The 19,225-nt window shown below is 33.0% G+C and overlaps 1 protein-coding gene across 1 annotated transcript; it reads left to right on the top strand.

The window, feature by feature from the left end:
- Positions 1 to 6,522: 6,522 nt before the first annotated feature.
- LOC111898068 (uncharacterized) lies at positions 6,523 to 7,735 on the top strand. Its single transcript, XM_023894007.3, has 2 exons — positions 6,523 to 6,618; positions 6,796 to 7,735. The coding sequence occupies exon 2, from the start codon at positions 6,799 to 6,801 to the stop codon at positions 7,387 to 7,389; it is 591 nt and encodes a 196-aa protein (XP_023749775.1). The 5' UTR covers positions 6,523 to 6,618; positions 6,796 to 6,798; the 3' UTR covers positions 7,390 to 7,735.
- The last annotated feature ends 11,490 nt before the right edge of the window (positions 7,736 to 19,225 follow it).

The raw sequence follows: 19,225 nt of genomic DNA, 5'->3' as shown, positions 1-19,225 counted from the left end.
TACCCCACACTTATTTCATACAATGCCCTCATTGTATGCTAAAACAAATTAAGAACATAAAAAGGGAGAAAAAGGAACAGACTCCCCTGGGTAGCTGTGGCGAGATCGAATGGGGCTGCTACAAGTTGCTTCTAATTTTGCCGAAAGACTCAAAACTGGAACTGCTGCCTCTGAATTTGCCGAAAAATAAAATCAAGACCGTCATCTTCGAAAATGTGGTGCAAAATATTGCAAATAAATGCAAAGTATAGCAACCATGACGTGGAAAAGTGTCGACCACGTCGTCTCGTCAAGAATGACATCCTCTACTCGCGATGAAAAATCCCCCATAACATAAGAAAGTGTCAACCATGTCGTGGCAGCCGGGACGATACTTCTTCCTCGCGTCGAAATAAAACTCTATAGTATGGGAACTGCTCATCCATATCATAAGAGTCAAAACATCGTAACAATGCCAATCTTCAAAACGATCGCTCATGAAATAAATATGCACCCCACACTTATGACAAATCATGGGTCTCAACTATAATCTTCAACTCTCATACCGCTCTCTCTAGCAACAGTCGGACCTAGCTGCTGAACTTACTGCCAGCTTCCTAAGGGCGAAAATTCTGCAGAAATCTAAACAACCAAAGAGCATCAACATGAAAAACAAACTAAATCAAAGTTTAATTACACACCAAATACTAAAAACTAAACTAAACTAAAAATAACACAAAACAAATAAAACAAAATAAAAAGGATCACTCGTCATCTCCATCATCATGTGGCTGTGTCCCAGAAGTACCGACCCCATCAAATCGTGACTGGAATGGTGGTGGAAAGGGAACCGAATACTGAAACCCCTGATGGGCAAAGAATGCGTTCAACGCATTCCCATACCACTGCTGTTGCATGTCCACATGTGCAACATACTCGCTAAGACGATCAATGCCCTGAGCCAGATAGCGCATATCAATCTCCCGCTCAGGTCCCTGCTGCGCTCCCCGAGGAGCAGGTCGACGCCGCTGGACCCGTCTCGACTGTGGCTCGGCAACACCCTCCTCATCTGCCTCATCATCTGCTCGAACCCTCAAAACACCATCACCTCCCCGCTCTAATACGCGCATCGACTCCAATAGCTGAAGACTCATCGGCCTCATGTCGTGAAACACCATCGATCTCGTGATCTCACGTGTTATCAACTGGTATGATCGAGCTAACCGTGTGATAAAATGCCCTCCGCATATCGGGCTATCTCCCCGAAGTCCCCTGGCCCTCCGTCCCAAGTATGCAGCTAAAGCAACTGGAAGGTTCAGGTGCCTCCCTGGAGTAACTAGTGCCCATAGGAAATACAGGTCTGTCGAAGGCACTCTCTCACTATTCTTGTGATGCGTGAGAGACATAGAAATCAACCGGTGCAACATTCGGTATGTAGTGGACCGAATCATCCCCCCTCGAGCGGTAGATGGTGTATAAACTCCTCCTGTAATCTCGGCCCAAAATGTGTTCTCATTATAGTCCGCTGGCCGTTCCGTGAGACAGTCAGCAAGGAATGCCGGGAAGTGGACACTCCTCGTCTCGTCGGCTGTGTAAATACCCACCCGAGTCGCAAGCTCTATCACGCTGCATTCCCGGCTCACTCCTCCCAGTCTGAAAGCAAAGGCCGTCCTGTCATCGAGTGGCTTCCTAGGATCATAGGAAACTGTAGCGTAGAACTCCAGCAAAAACTCCCGATACACAGGCTCCTGGATCCTGAACAAACGTGCCCATCCCTGACACACAAACAATTCCACACCACTCGCGTCCGAGTGTGTAAATTGCAAAAACTCCTGGATCAATGCAGCGAGTCCAGTCCTGGTAGCCAACTCCCAGTCGAATGAGGGTGCAATGTCAATCTCCTTTGTGAGAAGCAAGCTCAAGTTGGTGACATAACGCGCCCGGGTAGCATCGTTCAGCGTTTGCGGAAATTGTAAATAGCGATGATCGGTCACATCCTCGGGAGGGTTGGTTCTTTGTGTCCTTCGAGCCATAATCTGGTCGTCGATTTACGCGGGGCGTAACAAAAGGATACGCGGGGCGTACCTCAATCCCCCTGAAATGTTCATCCGCGATTCGGGGCTCATTACGCATGGCATAATATAACTTACGCGGGGCGTACGTTTAATTTTCTTCCTTCCTTTTTCTTTAATTTAACTTCCTTTTCTTTTTAATTATTTAATCTAGGGGACTTAAAACTTATTTATTTTTTTCTTTTTGATTTCTTAAGCCAATGATGACTTCACGATGAGTGATAAAAAAAAATTGAGATGTCATAATCACTTATCTTTGTCAAGATCAAACAACAATGGTTGATCAAAAACCTTTGCATGCAAGAATTGGTTTGCGAAAACACCCACTTTCGGGACCCGTTAGAATATTTCCTTTGTTTTCCTTGCACCATTAACTAGAAGCGGAACAAGAAGTGACCTAACTAGTCAAGAACAGCAAGAGCTCGGTCTTCCACTTAACCACCACAATACGCCTTGCTATACTACGCCTCATGGATTGAGTTGGACAAATTAACAAAGTAGTAGGCTAAGCAGGTCAAGAATTCCCTAATCGCTTTCATTCTCGAAACCCATGCAGAAAGTAAAGTCAAGCAATGTGTACAATCCCAAATTCCTGCAAAATAAAAACAAGAACCTTCCCGACAAGTGAAATGATATCATCGAAAATCAAACTAAAAATAAAAGCTAAAAATAAAAACTAACTAAAAACAAATAACGAATAATCAAATAAAATAAATTAATGACAAGCCGCTCCCCGGCAACGGCGCCAAAAACTTGATGTGCACAAAAGTACCCATTAATTTTAATATTTATAACCTAACAAACTTAGACTATCTATGCACTTATAGGCAGTGTACCTAGTCAGATTACAGTATAGCTTAGGTAAGTCGGGTGTCGATCACAGGGAACGGTGGATTAATTTAATATATTTGATTATAGGTTACAGGTTATACGAAAATAATAAAATGGTTTAATAAATCAATTAACAACTCTCGATAAACTAACAGGAAAGCAAATCTCTTCAGGTACTTTGGTTTAGATAAATTGCACCTTAAAACATAGACAATTGCATACACAAATTCATTTATTCAATGTTCACCGATTCCTAAAATGATTAGATTCGCGTTCACTATAACTAATCCTTTAGCAAACAAGTCAATTCAAACAGTGATCAGTTAATTAAACTAACATGCTTCCTAGTGTTCAGTTCGTATCAAGCAAGACTTGTAAATACAGTTAATCAATGTAAACATTTAATCAACCTCTTGTTGATGGTCATCAAACAAGGCTCACACATTAACTTACTTATTCTCAAATTAATCCTAGTTTCACATTCGTTATTTCTAGTCTTATAATCTCGATGGTCATCAAAAATCATAAGAGACAAGTAAATCAAGCAGATGTTCATACAACTTAATTCACTTAACAATTAACAGAAAATAATCATCATTAACACGTAAGGATCTTTTAACAAGCTTGGCAAGATAAATTAAACACAAATAAACTATTTAATATAGCAATTAGTCTAATAATCAAAGCTTCATTCAATCATAAACACAAAGTAAAAGGTCTTTACACCTAAATCAGAAACTAAATACAGAAAAGTACCACAATAGAATGCTAAACATGGTCACGTCAGCAAACCATATGATAATCAACATGTATCCGCTCTCCAATCCTTCCGATTTCCGCTTCCGTTAGCTTAACGGCCTTCCGGCCGCCTTCTAGACCCTCAAAACGGCTTAACAGAAGTTAATTGTCGACTAAATTAGGTTAGAAGTCGAATCCTCCTCCCTGGTTAGCTATAAATCGACATTTATAATCTTTGTGGCCGACCTAAGTACGCTGGGCGTACTTAGGATTACGCAACGCGTACTCAAGATAATCACGCGATCAAGTTTATCCGTTGCAAGCAGGTACGCGGGGCGTACTCTTAAGGTACGCGGGGCGTAACCGCTACCTCAGCACCATTTTGTTTCTTTTAACTTCTAAGCCCGGTTTCCGCTTCAGTCTTTTCTTTTGTGCTTTATTGACAACAAATAGCTGCAAAACATAATTCAAAGCATTATGAGTACTTTTTAGTTCTAAAATAGAATAAATAAGGCCAAAATATTAAGATAAAGTGTATAAAAATATATATAAAAATACACATATCAATGATGCTCCACTACGCTCTAGAGAGTGCATGCCCAGGGGCACAGTCCCTAGGAATGTTTAACGATCTTGTTTCTTGCTTCTGTCTATGGTTTATAGTCGGAATCTAACTACGACACACACTTGACGGACATACAAACTAGAGCAATGCCAGGAAAACTGATTCTAATACCAGATGTAGCAACACTCATGAAAGTTCTTAGAGACTTTATGGGACATGAAGGAGTAGGTACTACGTTAAACAAGATACTTATAGGCACAAAATCAACAAGAAATGTACTTCTCATGAATCATATGTGTACTTAGCTCATAGGTTAAACCATGTACTTGTAGGTAAGAAATGTACATATCACTTCCTCTTTTGCATACAAGTATTATAATTCCTTCTCAATTCAATTCTTTTTGCAAAGCATCAAACTTTTTTTGGTATGTGTTTGAACTCCTTTCCTTTTAACTTTAACTTGTTAAATTGCTTGTCTAATAGAGCCGCTTTGTTTTCAAGTTTTGATAGTTCATCTTCATCATTTATGTCTTTACCATCATATTGAGTATCATCTCCACTTTTAGGCTCATTTAATACAACATAGTTTAATTATATGAGAGTTGAGGACTGATTCCTTGGAGAGAATGTCGTATCAATCATGTTCTCATTATTCTCCTTTAACAGAATGGGCAAGTCATGAAGGTTCGTGGACATTTCGTCTTTCTCCCCGATGATAAAAATGATTATTTAGGATTTTGAGAGAGTGGACAACAATGATTTGGTGTTTGGTGGGGCCAAATTTTTATTTTTTACATAAAAATCAATTTAATAAAAAGACAAAATGTAAGAGAGAATATAGTGGTCATTGTACACATATTTAATCCTTTGTTTTGGTCGATATTAGTTATAAAAAGTTATGATGCAATATTTTTTTGTACTTAAGGACTAGTGGTGTTACAAAATCCCAATAAAAGTTATTTATTATAATTTTTTTAAACTAAAGTTCATTTTTCTAATGTTGCCTGTTAGCAAAAATAAAATCAAACGGATTTTAAATTGTGGTCGAGAACATAAAATTAAACCAAACGGTATTAACAAACGAGAAATTAAATTGTCTTCTACCTTTTATGCCTACAAATATTCATACCCACTAATATTATGATACGTGTCATTATTTCATCATTCAATTTAATTTAATTTGATATATTCCTAATATAATCTTAATGAGATAGTTAAATAATATGGAATGGTAATACATATCGTAATTTTAATAGATATAAATATTTATAGGCATAAAAGATAACAGGTAATTTAATTTATCTTAACAAAAAACGATAAATCATTTAGTATTTACACATTGTTCCCGAGGCTTATTACAAATGGATATTGAAATAAAGTGAGGAACGAGAGAGAAAGATGAAAAAAAAACATGTTTTTAAGAAAAAAAAATTTGGAATGATTTGATGGAAGAGAAACAAAGTTAAGGCTTAATCATAATATATCTTTTTATTTTTTCGCCCCTGTCAAGCATCATACCTAGCAAGAATTTAGTTCAACATTGCACATAAATATGTATTTTAATATTGTTTTTTCTACTTCTTTCATCACTACCAACTAATTATTGTTTTTTATATATGCCAAAACTTTGATTTTCTTGTGTCATATGTATCACTTGGAAGTTAAAAATCTGAAAATCGGTAATGCAGTGTACTATTATGTGGTATGATTTGGTATTGGTTAGAATTTTTGATATATCCTTAGTTAGGATCTTTGAACAAATTATTTTTATTTTAATACAAACGTCGTCCGTACCAATTTTTTGTCGAACGATTATTTAAACCTTTTTTTATTCAGTAAACATGTATATTTGTGTAATAATTAATAAAGAATTACCTGCGATAAGCCAATAGTTATTTAAAGTATTGTTTTAATATTTCTTTAGTCTATATACTTAATATTACGTATGTGCATGAATTGTGATGAAACAATAATTTGAAAACTCACTCTACCAATGTCACCATGTTATCCGTTAACATGAGAAGAAGCAATAAAAATGATTGCTGCCTAACACTCCATATTTAACATATTAAACTCTGTCCTTATCCATAGGTAGGAAAAGTAGTTATTCATTTCTATCCCCTCCCTTTCTTTTTTCTCCATATTTGCCATATTTTTCTTCATTTTTTTTCTTTCCTTTATTAAAACTAGAGAAGTAGGTATAAGTATTATAATACAAATAAAAAACATTAATAAAAGACTTTGAGTAGCATAAAATAATAAAGTATATGATGACAAACTTATATTTAAATGGGCCATGATATGATATGGGCGTATATTTGAACGGAGTCCATGAGCCAAAAACCCTACTTTTATTGCTTTATATATTAGATGTAAGAACGACGACTTTTACTCACTGCAACTTGCAAGAAAAATCTCTCTTTTGCAATATCGGTAAAACTTTTTTCATTTGAGCGAAGTTTATTTACGGCAGTCTGATTTCGTGCTTTTACATCCATTTCTTTATCACAAACTGCTGGAATATATGTTTGTTAGCTCTTTCTGCTTTTAAGTTTCTCTACTATTCGTTTATACGAATTTTCTATTAACTTGGTTTGGTTCTTGTTGTAGATAATGTCTGGTGCAATGGAAACGCAACTTCGCATGACAACTGCCGATGTGGAAATGGAAACCAAGCATAACAGAGAGAAGATACTTTTGTGTGAGAAAAGCATACAAAAGATATCTGCAGTTGTCTTCTTGCTCTTCACTCTTTGTTTCACCCTCCTCGTGACCATGCCAGGAGGGTACTTTGATGAGCCTGGGAAGACATCTCCGGTAGAAAAGCCTATGTGTGCATCACCTACAACCTCAGAATGCAGTTCTTCACCGGATTTGTATAAAGTCGGAGAGGCTAAAACTACGGATTCTTTTGAGTTCAAGGTCATCATGTATGGATCATCCAACTCTATTTACATATCCATGTTTGTGCTTGCCATATACTTGTCCATGGGATCGCAGAAAGATGTGAAGAAATGGAAATTGGCATTCTATCTTTGTACTGTCTGTGTTTGCTTGTGCATGGTTTGCTCTATTGTTGCGATTCACTTTATGATGATAACTGTTTTGGGTCATCATAAGTTGATGGTTGCTCATATGTCTTGGATTTTTTTCGTTACCCTTGTCTTTTCTGGTATTGTGGGGGGACACATGTGGGAATTTTGAAGATTGAAGAGGATTAATGGTTGAAGGTGTGGATTTGTTGAAGTTCGAAGAAGAGGATTGAAAGTGAATGGTTAATTTTCGTCGATGTTTAAGTAGAAGGCATTTGTTTGTGGATTTAGCTTGTTTAATCTCTTTTTTATTGTTAAGTAGAAGGCATATGGCGTTACCGTTGTAATCTCTTTTTTATTTTTAGGAAAAGATATCTTGTATGATATTTTCGTTTTATTATGCTTAAAAACATGGTGGTAACAGAAATGGATTTCTCAGCTAGCTTTGTTATGTTGTTGGAATGCTTTGCTTTTAATTCGTTCCAGTGCATTATTATTACATGTAAGAAGCAAGCATCCTTTAGATCTAATAGAAAATGTTGTAAAATCAGTTTACATCTATCCATTGTTAATTTGTTTCACCAACATCTTTAGAAATATTTGATCGAACAACAACTTTCTCTTGTTCTTGGGATCTCCTTTATATCATCATTAAATATATAGAATATAGGCTACCGAAGGAATTTAAAGTGAAAGTAAAAGTGGAGAAGAAATATATCGGAAGGGATGAAAAGAAGCCATTATGACCAAATGGAAGCAAACCCATGTTACTTTCTATTTCCTAGATTAGGTTCTTAGACTTATACTATATGATTTAAGAGGGATAATGAATATATATATATATATATATATATATATATATATATATATATATATATATATATATATATATATATATATATATATATATATATATATATATATATATATATATATATATATGGTTAGGTTATTTTGTTTTCACTATGGGTGTTGATGTGGACACTCCACTCTAAGCTAGTCTAATACGCTCTAATCTATATAGGTTATTATGTTACATAATATTTTACTAACTTTTACTATTTATTATCTTATTATTATATAATCATTTTATTAACTTTATTTATTTTTCAATTATTGGCACAAACTTTTAAAATTCATGGTAACTTAATCAAGTTATTGAATTATCATATATATATATATATATATATATATATATATATATATATATATATATATATATATATATATATATATATATATATATATATATATATATATATATATATATATATATATATATGGTTTGAAATTGGAATCGAAGCAATATGTGTTCGTATTTTGACGTAAATGAGATATGGTTCCAATCACAAACCAATTAATTTTATTAACTTTATTTTTCAATTATTAATTATTTCTTACAATTAACAATTTCTATTAATCTTATTATTATTTAAATAATAGTTTATAAATAAATAGTAACAAATATGACTTTTCTTTTTCTATGTACAGTAACATGTTTTAGTCTTTAACTTATTATTGTGATTTACATATGTTAATACAACTATTTTTTTTAAAAAAAATTGGACCTTTTATTCATACGTTTATAAGATAAATAAGATAACAACGATATAAATTTCAAAAACAAAAAAATTCTAAACAAATCCTCACCAATCTTTTTTTTTTCTTTTAAATTTCAAATATTACATAGCAAAAATTTGATACAAAAACAAGCAACAACTAATCATTTATAGTCATAAAAGATCTTTCAGTAGGTTTCAGATGCTTATAAAATTCTAACCGTGACTTATACATAGTTTGTCATTCGGTTGCTGACGGGGCTTTGTTGCGGATCCACAATGCTGCAATGAGAGGCATTGGGTACTCTCCTTCCAATTGTACCATCACATAATGATTGGTGTACACAAGTGCAAATGTAAGGACCCGATGATTTTGAAACTCTTTAGGACCTCTCCAAAGAGGAAAAAAACTTACGGGGCCTTCAGTGGTCAAAAACTGAACGATCACACCAAACCTGTTGGCTATCAAGATGCCTGTCTCAGGCATAAGCATCCAATGTTATGTTGGTGCTGACTCATTCTTCGTAAAGAAAGACAATGAAGTAACTACTTCATCACATCCAACGAAAACTCTTGTATAGTCGTCATATGAACAAAATAACTCGTCTAACAATTGTTGACGAATGTAAAGCCACTGATCTTCACCATATCCAAGACAAACGGCTACTGATCGAAAACCACAATTTCCATCACCCAATACATTTTGTATATGTGTGATGTATGGATGAAATATAGATGGAATTTCATCCAACAATGAATTATGTCCCAATGGTGGTTCCTCGTTTAAGTCAATCTTGTATGAACATTGGCCTATCAGATCCTCGCTCATGTCTGTCTGGTATGAACACTGCCCTATTGGTTCCTCGTTTAAGTCTATGTTGTATGAACATTGACCTATTGGTTCCTCGTTTAAGTTTATGTTGTATGAACATTGGCCTATTGGTTCCTCGTACGAACCCATGACGAATGAACTATGTCTGGCCGGATCATCGTTCAAGTCCATATATGATGAACTATACCATGGTGGCTCCTGGTTTAAGTCTGAACAACTGTATCTGTGAGGAACTTGACTTTGATGTTGGACACGCTTTATTTTTGGGCGTCCACGGTTATTTTTCTTAACCGAAGGTTCATTGATCAAATTTGTTGATGGATCAGTTATCTCCTCCATTCTCCTTAAATAATTATATTTGATATGATCTGGTTGATTGTTGTATATCTCTTTAAACCTTTGCATACGATGATCAACATTAAGATCACCATATTCCACAGAAATAGAAGGCGTCAAATCAAGCTTTCTCCAAAAAGCATCAACCAAGTCTAATGGAATAGGTGAACCTATAGTCAAACAGATAAAATATCATAAAGTGGTTATAAGTATAAAAATGTCAATTTAATCCAATAGATTAAACATACCTGTACCGACATACATCACAAGTTCGTGAGCACATGGTAATCCAAAACATGTCCGCAATTGACATCCACAATTCTCAGGAGTTGGTACAAATCTTTTTGACCGATGAAGCTCTTCCAATATTTTATCCATAGCATGCACTGAAACACGTTTTCGCAGTACTTCGAATATTTGATCCTTAAACCTTGGCATATAAGTGATTATGCAGCGTGTGAAAGTATCTTTGATAACGGTTTCTTGTGATTGTACAACTTTTTCAATAACACGTATGAATTTGTCCAAATCACATTTCGCAGATTCCATGTGTTTTTATAGCTTGGCGTGTTGGCTCTCGACTTTGTTTGTTGTTGAATTTCAAAAACTGACATGTTTGTCAGTCCACAACGATACAAATCTTTCAGCATACTTCCCCAACCAAATAGTATAAAGATAATCAAAAACATCTAAAAGGTGAAAAAAACAAATTAGTTTGAATGAATTAATAATAATTGTTAAACAAATTAAGACTTCATCAAATATAAGAATAATACCTGCATGTTCGAACAATAATGTTTGAAGGTCTGCATAATTTTGCATATATGCATTTAGTGTTGGAGATTCGACTAACTTCGTCCACTTTAGATGAAAAGAATTCCAAGTCTTTTGTGGTTTGATTCGTTGTCTGCAATGCTTTGTTATATCGTTGAATATATGTCACCTACAAAGTAAATGATTACTTTGTGGAAAGACATCTCTGCATGCTTTCATCAATGCCAAATCTCTATCAGTGACGATAACACAAGGAAAAAAAGAATCGTTAATTGTCAATTTCAAACAAGTCAATGCCCATATATAGTTGCTCGTTTTTTCATTATGCATGAATGCAAAGGCTATGGAAAACGTCTTGTTTGTAGAAGTGACACCAACAATTTCTAGAAAAGGAAGATTATACTTGTTTATTTTATATGTAGCATCCATCAACACCACATATGGAAATGCTTGCCACATCTTTAATAATGTTGGATGAATAAAAAATAGATCTTCTAACTCGTTAGTAATCATGTTTGCACGATAGTGTAAGTTGTACCCTTTAGTTTGCAAAATATGCATAACATTCTGCATCGGGGTTCTACCTTCTCGCCGAGATCTCCCCAACTTCTGGACAAAATTATATATAGTTCTCAATGAAGACACATTATTTTGATTTTGCGCTTTTAGTGTTGGCAAAATATTTCGCGGTTTCACATCCAACTCTGTCATGTCAAATCTTGCACCAAACGAGCTTCTTTATCCGACAAACGCATTACAAAAGGATGACCCTCCATGTAAATTGATGGTTCGTGATTGTGTTCGTCACATACGACCCTTAACTTCCAACCATCATGTGCTTTCAAATGATTTCCTATCAATTTGAATGGACAATTAATTTTTTTTGTTTGCGCATCTTTATTCCTGGCTACACCACCACGATCACAACCAAGTACTATTTTAGAAATGAAGTCCTTAGTTATTGCCTTTGATCGTTTAGTGACGATAATGTAACCTTGTGAACGTGCCACATTTTGCACCCACATCATTAAATCCCCACGAGATCTAATGACCTAACAATTGAAAAAAAAACCATGTTAAAAAAACCAATAAAATACATCAATTAATTACAAATAAGTAAATAATAAGATTAGAGATATACTTGGTCCGTTGAAAATTCCGAAATATTTTCCATTTTTTTCCTGCAAAAATAAAAAAACAAAATAAAAATATTAATTAATAACCTAAATTTTATTTAAAAATATATATTATTTTATAAGTTTGTGTTGAGTAAATGTAAAGTGATCATGAGAACTTCAAATAGCATAACCAAAACAATTATTTTATAGCACCACCTTACTTTCGTTAATTAAGTTTTAGAAAATGGACACCTTGGTCCATGTTGCCACTGGGCCCATTCTTAGACGGCTTAAAGAATTGTCTAATATATTTATAAAAAAACCCTAGTTTTCCCTAAATCAGTTTCCACACCATCTAACATAACGTATCCCTCTTCCATATCTATCTCGCCGGATTGTAGACCTCATTGGCCACCATGTTGCCGCCACAATATATGGCACGTTCCTGTCTCTATCTCGACGGAGCATTGCAGCAACCAACTCGCCGTCTCGCCGGATTTTCGATCTTGTTGGCCACCATGTCGCCGTCGCAAAATGTGGCCCGTTCTCTCTCTCTCTCTCTCTCTCTACGGAGCACTGCCACCACCAACTTACCTCCGTTTTTTTTTTCCGTCGGAGAACTGCCACCACCAACTCGGATGGCAGCCTCTGGCGAACGACCCCGACGAACAACATATAAATGAAGATACGAAGTTAGAAAGAAAGAACTTACCGTTTTCCGGCGAACAACGACTCCGTCGACTATTTTCCGGCGAACATGTTTTCTTTTTCGGCAGCTTGTATTAAGTTTATTTATTTTGTATTAAGTTTACTGAATTAAACTTCTATTAAGTTTACTGATTAAGTAAACAAACTTACAGTCAATGTAAATTTAATTAGTTACTGTTTTTTGTGTTTTAACTTTGGAAAATAAAAAATTAAGAATGGCAAAGTGGGTAATTTTCTTGGAAATAGTTCTGGAATATAGACAAAAAGCCAACAAAAATTAGTCAAACAGTCCACTAAAAAGGAAGTCAAAATAGCCTAAATAGACTCGAGTGTTTAGAGAGTGGAGTGTAAAAATAATAAGCCTTTCACTATCTATTGTGTGCATGTATGATTGATTCTGGACCAATCATTTTACTTATTTTAAGAAAGTAATTAGTGCATATTACATGTTGAAGATATAATGGATATTAATTACATCTTCAACATTTAATATGAATTAATAACTTTATTAAAATAACTAAAATTATTGGTCCAAAATCAATTATACATGCACACAATAGATAGTGAAAACATTTGAACCTTACTATATATATATATATATATATATATATATATATATATATATATATATATATATATATATATATATATAACATAATATTAGTCATATCTTGAATTTTAAAAATTAAAATATATAATTTTTTTTGTACAAATCAATTTTGCATAACAAAACCATTAATACTTATTAAAATTTTGAAGACTTAAAGCAAGGAAGGTTATTAAAAAATTAATTTGAAGTAAAATAACAATTTTAAAATATTAAATTCAACAATATAAGTTAATATACATTTTATAAACTACATACCGATAATAATTCATTTACATCAAATGTATAAACATACAATATAAATATAAGTTCTAAACATAAATATTTTAATTAAAAGTAGTCATTTTTCTTATTATATAATAACTAATAACAAAATCTAATAATTATTTTCCCGTAAGAAAATTATTCGCAAAAAAACTATTTATCGCCGCTACTTTGCACGGATACACATCTAGTGTGTGTGTATGTCTCTCTCTCTCTCTCTCTCTCTCTATATATATATATATATATATATATATATATATATATATATATATATATATATATATATATATATATATATATATATAAAGACAATTCTTGATAAATAGATGAAAATAATGAAAGGCTATGATTTTAAGGGTCTATGATATTACAATAAAATATCATATACCATATTATCACTCACATTTAATTATAAGAGTATTTTAGACAATTATCTATATTTAAAAAATGAAAATTTTTATTTTAAAGGGATAATTCTGATTTTTTTAATTAGTTAGATTATTCTAATTTAATTTGTAAGAATAATCGATTATAACCTATTTTATTCTGTCATAATAACATTCTGTTATATTAATTTTTTTTTAGAATGACACTGTATTAGAATGATAGTTTATGATATCCTTTAAGAAGACATAAATAATAAGAAAACATAAATATGTATAATATGAAAGGATACACAAAATTGATTCTTGAACTAATAATATATATAATAATTATATGCTGAAGATATAATGGATATTAATTACATCTTCAGCATTTAATATGAATTAATTACTTTCTTAAAATAACTAAAATTATTGGTCCAAAATCAATTATACATGCACACAATAGATACTGAAAACATTTGAACCTAACCCTCTCTCTCTCTCTCTCTCTCTTTATATATATATATATATATATATATATATATATATATATATATATATATAACACATAATATTAGTCATATCTTGAATTTTAAAAATTAAAATATATATTTTTTTTCTTGTACAAATCAATTTTGCATAACAAAACCATTAATACTTATTAAAATTTTGAAGACTTAAAGCAAGGAAGGTTATTAAAAAATTAATTTGAAGTAAAATAACAATTTTAAAATATTAAATCCAACAATATAAGTTAATATACATTTTATAAACTAGATACCGATAATAATTCATTTACATCAAATGTATAAACATACAATATAAATATAAGTTCTAAACATAAATATTTTAATTAAAAGTTGTCATTTTTCTTATTATATAATAACTACTAACAAAATCTAATAATTATTTTTCTGTAAGAAAATTATTCGCAAAAAAAGTATTTATCGCCGCTACTTTGCACGGATACACATCTAGTGTGTGTGTGTGTGTATATATATATATATATATATATATATATATATATATATATATATATATATATATATATATATATATATAAAGACAATTGTTGATAAATAGATGAAAATAATGAAAGGCTATGATTTTGAGGGTCTATGATATTACAATAAAATATCATATACCATATTATCACTCACATTTAATTATATGAGTATTTTAGACAATTAACTATATTTAAAAAATGAAATGTTTTATTTTTAAGAGATAATTCTGATTTTTTTAATTAGTTAGATTATTCTAATTTAATTTGTAAGAATAATCGATTATAACCTATTTTATTCTGTCATAATAACATTCTGTTATATTAATTTTTTTTAGAATGACACTGTATTAGAATGATAGTTTATGACATCCTTTAAGAAGTCATAAATAATAAGAAAACATAAATATGTATAATATGAAAGGATACACAAAATCGATTCTTAAACTAATAATATATATAATAATTACATGATTGTGATACCAAAAAATAAAAAAAAAAATAAAACATTTTTGAATAATAGCAACATTCTGAAAGAATAACAAGTGTAATTCTTAAAAATTAATAACATTCTTATACTATGAGTGTGATCAATTTTTTATTCATTCTTCAAGCCATTAGTATCATGTCTTCAATTAATCCATTTCACAAATGCATTGGAAAATATTTTGTGGTGATACATATGTAGCGACTGCACATTAAACATATATATAATTAACTAAAATTCTATCATTATATAACAATAATATTCTTACAAATTTTATTAGAAAGTCACGAGAGAAAATAAGAGAAAGGAAAGGAAAAAAAAAATTTCTTCCGTGTTCCCGAGTTGGAGAGAAGTGGAAGAAAAATGAATCATTTTGTTCATGCTTTCCAAATCCTCCCAAATCGGAAGGAAAGTTAGGAGGGAAAGTGATCTTCCTATTTCCCTCCACTTCCCTCCTTTAATGAAACTCGGGAACACCAATCTCTTTTATTTTCTTCTCATTTCCACTCATTTCCTTTCCTTTCTGTCATTTAATTAAACTCGGGAACGGGGTGTACATGATACATCATAATCAAAAACCCTAAATTTTGCTAGTCCGGAATGTGTCCAGAATCAAAAAATCATGTCCGAAGTACGAAAATCATGTCTGAAGTACGAAAATCATGTCCGGAATACTATGAACTGGGTTCGAAATTTTGGTACGGGCTTTATGGTCCGGAATACTATACTCGATTTTCGGATTCCGGAACATACGTACAAAAATCATAATTCTGGAATACAATCAAAAACCCTGATTTCGAAATACAATCAAAAACCCTAATTCCACTCTGGAACATACATACTAAAACCCCTAACTATTGATTCTTTTTATTGTAGCACGATAGAACATACACAACGGTTGTTAATACAACTTACAGACCTGAACTTGGGCGTGAAATCATAGTGCGCTTACAAAACCAACCAGTTTGTGTTTTTGGCAATCATGTTTTGGTGTTATATGCACATGTCGATGGGTTTCTAATGTCACCCGTTACTATGTCACTATCTTATGTGCAAGGAAGCTACTACTTTTGATCCAGTTGACCTAGAAGAGTTTCTATTTCTAGTTGGCGACTATCGGGATTGCTTTGACAGGAAAGCATTCTGCTTGGTCATCGGCTTGCGGTTCAGGGATTATTTCCGTCCTAGTTCTAGTTTTGAAGCTTTTAGAGAATGTGTGTTTCCATTTGTGCCACTTTCACGTTCAGTGAGTATGGATGATCTTACGAACGTGTTCAATAACTCACTTCATCAATTAAGCGATGAAGATGTGGTGACAGTCTAGCAATGACTTTTAGGAAAATACCCGCAACAGCCAGTTACTAATAAACGTATGGCACTCGTCTCTAATTTACAGGAGTTTAACAAGTATAATAGTTTTTTACCCACATTATATCAAAATGACACATATACTTATTAAGTGGAATTTTTTGACATAGGTACCCATAGGGCAGATATATATGGGATTTCACTTACAAACAACTACGTACTATGTTTGATAAGATTAAGGACCATTTGAACCTAAATGATGCAAGAATCGGCAGTAGACACACATACACTCTGCATGGATTTGTCTATGCATTTAAGATTTGTACACTATGTTTAATAAGAGTTTATAAACAACAAGTATTGTTTCTTTGTTAACTTGGTAAGTTTTTTTCATCTTAATTTTGTAGATTTGGATCTTCGAGACATTTCCCAACAGTAGTATTGTCGGTTCCCCTATACCGGGTGTTATCCCTCAAGCAGTTGCATACCTTATGATGAGGTGTTTTCATGGACCTGATTGTGAGCGTATTCTCAATGTTACTAACGTATGTAGTTTAATCAAACTTATAATTTATAAGTTGATATGACATAAATAACTTACGATTAACCTTTATATATTCTTTTTTTATGCATCATCTCCCCAACGAGTTGTTGCAGCCTACTATGCAGGAGCGTGCTGCTAGGTGGTGGATTGAGAGTGTCTAGTTAATAGATGCTAATAGTATGCTAATGTTTAAGTTATGGTTTTGTTTATTAATGTTTTAAAACAATTATCTTTTGAAGATGTAGCAAAAACAAGTTTATCCTTCCGAACAACATTTTGTAGAATATTATGATATCGTACAAACATCACTACTAGTTTTTAAATGAACATTATTATACTCTTGGATTCCTTTTTTACTACTATGTCTACTCTTAGGCTAAACATTATTTTTGCCATTTGACTTGGTCCTACTTGAAGATTCACTTTTCGTTGACTCTGCGGGAAATGGATCGTCATAGTTTCTGCTTGTGTGACTGATCCTTTGGCAGCGACTACATTTTTTTTGAATCAGACCTTCACCTTGGGATGTGATATAGCTATGGTTCTTAGGTCGCCCGACTTGTCATTTTCCCATCAATGGTGGAAAAAAACCTGTAACATTCAAAAATCACAACAAATTTAAACTTTTCCAAAAACATCCCAATTACTCAGAAGGTGTTTACATAGCCATTGTTCCCAAAAACATTATTTAAAATCAGAGTCTCCCAAGATCCAATAACATAAAACAAAGGATGTGTACGGCCACGCTTTCACCTTACTACAGTTCTCAGAAGTACCTGAAACAAAACTAAAACTGTAAGTCAACGCCCAATGAGTTCCCTCAAAGTACCATCACTTAAACATAACAAACAATAACATGCATACAAAGCCTTTAGCTTGACTGGACCGCCTCATCGGGCCTTCAGTCTATCTGGATTGCTCTCTGGGCCTTCAACCTGACTGGACCGCCTTGCAGGCCTTCAGTCTATCCGGACCACCCTGGGTATCTTGACCTTCAGTCTCAGCTGGTCCGTCTCAACCTAATAACCTATAACCATAACAAGTCGATATACACGTTATCGTAATAATCTGCAATACAGGTAGTCCTACAGATCTACCAGTCTAATCACATACAGTAAACATATATCTCAACTTAACAACATACAAAAAAACAAGATATCTAATCCAATGGGCCAACCTTGGTGCCTTCGACCCATAAGTTCTGTGACATCCCCATTTTCACAGCCAGAAAAGACCAATTTTGTTTATGCTTTATAAAAATAAGAGTACCTCTTTAAAAAATGTCCAGTAAAACATGATAAATACGTTATCAAAGCATCTCCGAAGAAATGTATTTTTTTTATTCATTTTAAAACATTTGGGATGTCTTCGTCAATACAGAAACATAAGCATAAACAGAACTTACATTCATTTACACTAGTGAACTACATCTCTTTAATCTCTCTGTGTAATGTAACTTCGTATCGACACCTGTGATACAAATAAGCTTGAGTGGGTCAGGTTGGGAAACTTGGTGAGTACATTGGGATTTCAATCCCATAATGTTATAATATATATATATATATATATATATATATATATATATATATATATATATATATATATATATATATATATATATATATAACTTAGAACTCACACAACATATAATTTCCCCATATATATAATCAACTCTTACCCCTACCTCGTCAATCCTGACAATGAGCCTATCCATAATCACGGACCTTAAATTTTACCTCTTACTCCCGGATCTAATCCATGCTCTCGAGTCCATGATTGTGCCAATTCCATACTCTCAGATTAGGGACAATTGGTCTATATCTAAATCCATACTCTCGGATTAATGACAAATAACTATGTCCTGTCCATACTCCCGGACTAAGGACAACTGACTATGTCTTAATCCATACTCCTGGATTAAGGACAACTGACTAGTCTTAATCCGTACTCTCGGATTAAGGGCAACTTACTATGTCTTAATCCATACTCCCAGATTAACGACAATTGACTAAGTCCAATCCATACTCTTGGACTAGGGACGAATGAGTATGTCTAATCCGTGCTTCTAGATCAATGACATGTTTAAGGGTTCTATTCCGCATG

The sequence above is a fragment of the Lactuca sativa genome, chromosome 3, assembly GCF_002870075.4.
Source record: "Lactuca sativa cultivar Salinas chromosome 3, Lsat_Salinas_v11, whole genome shotgun sequence".
In the NCBI taxonomy this organism is placed as follows: Eukaryota; Viridiplantae; Streptophyta; class Magnoliopsida; order Asterales; family Asteraceae; genus Lactuca; species Lactuca sativa.
This window is presented reverse-complemented; position numbering and strand designations above follow the sequence as displayed.

What these genes read in the sequence shown, in the direction of transcription:
- LOC111898068 (XM_023894007.3), top strand. Translation starts at nt 6,799, where the DNA reads ATGTCTGGTGCAATGGAAACGCAACTTCGCATGACAACTGCCGATGTG.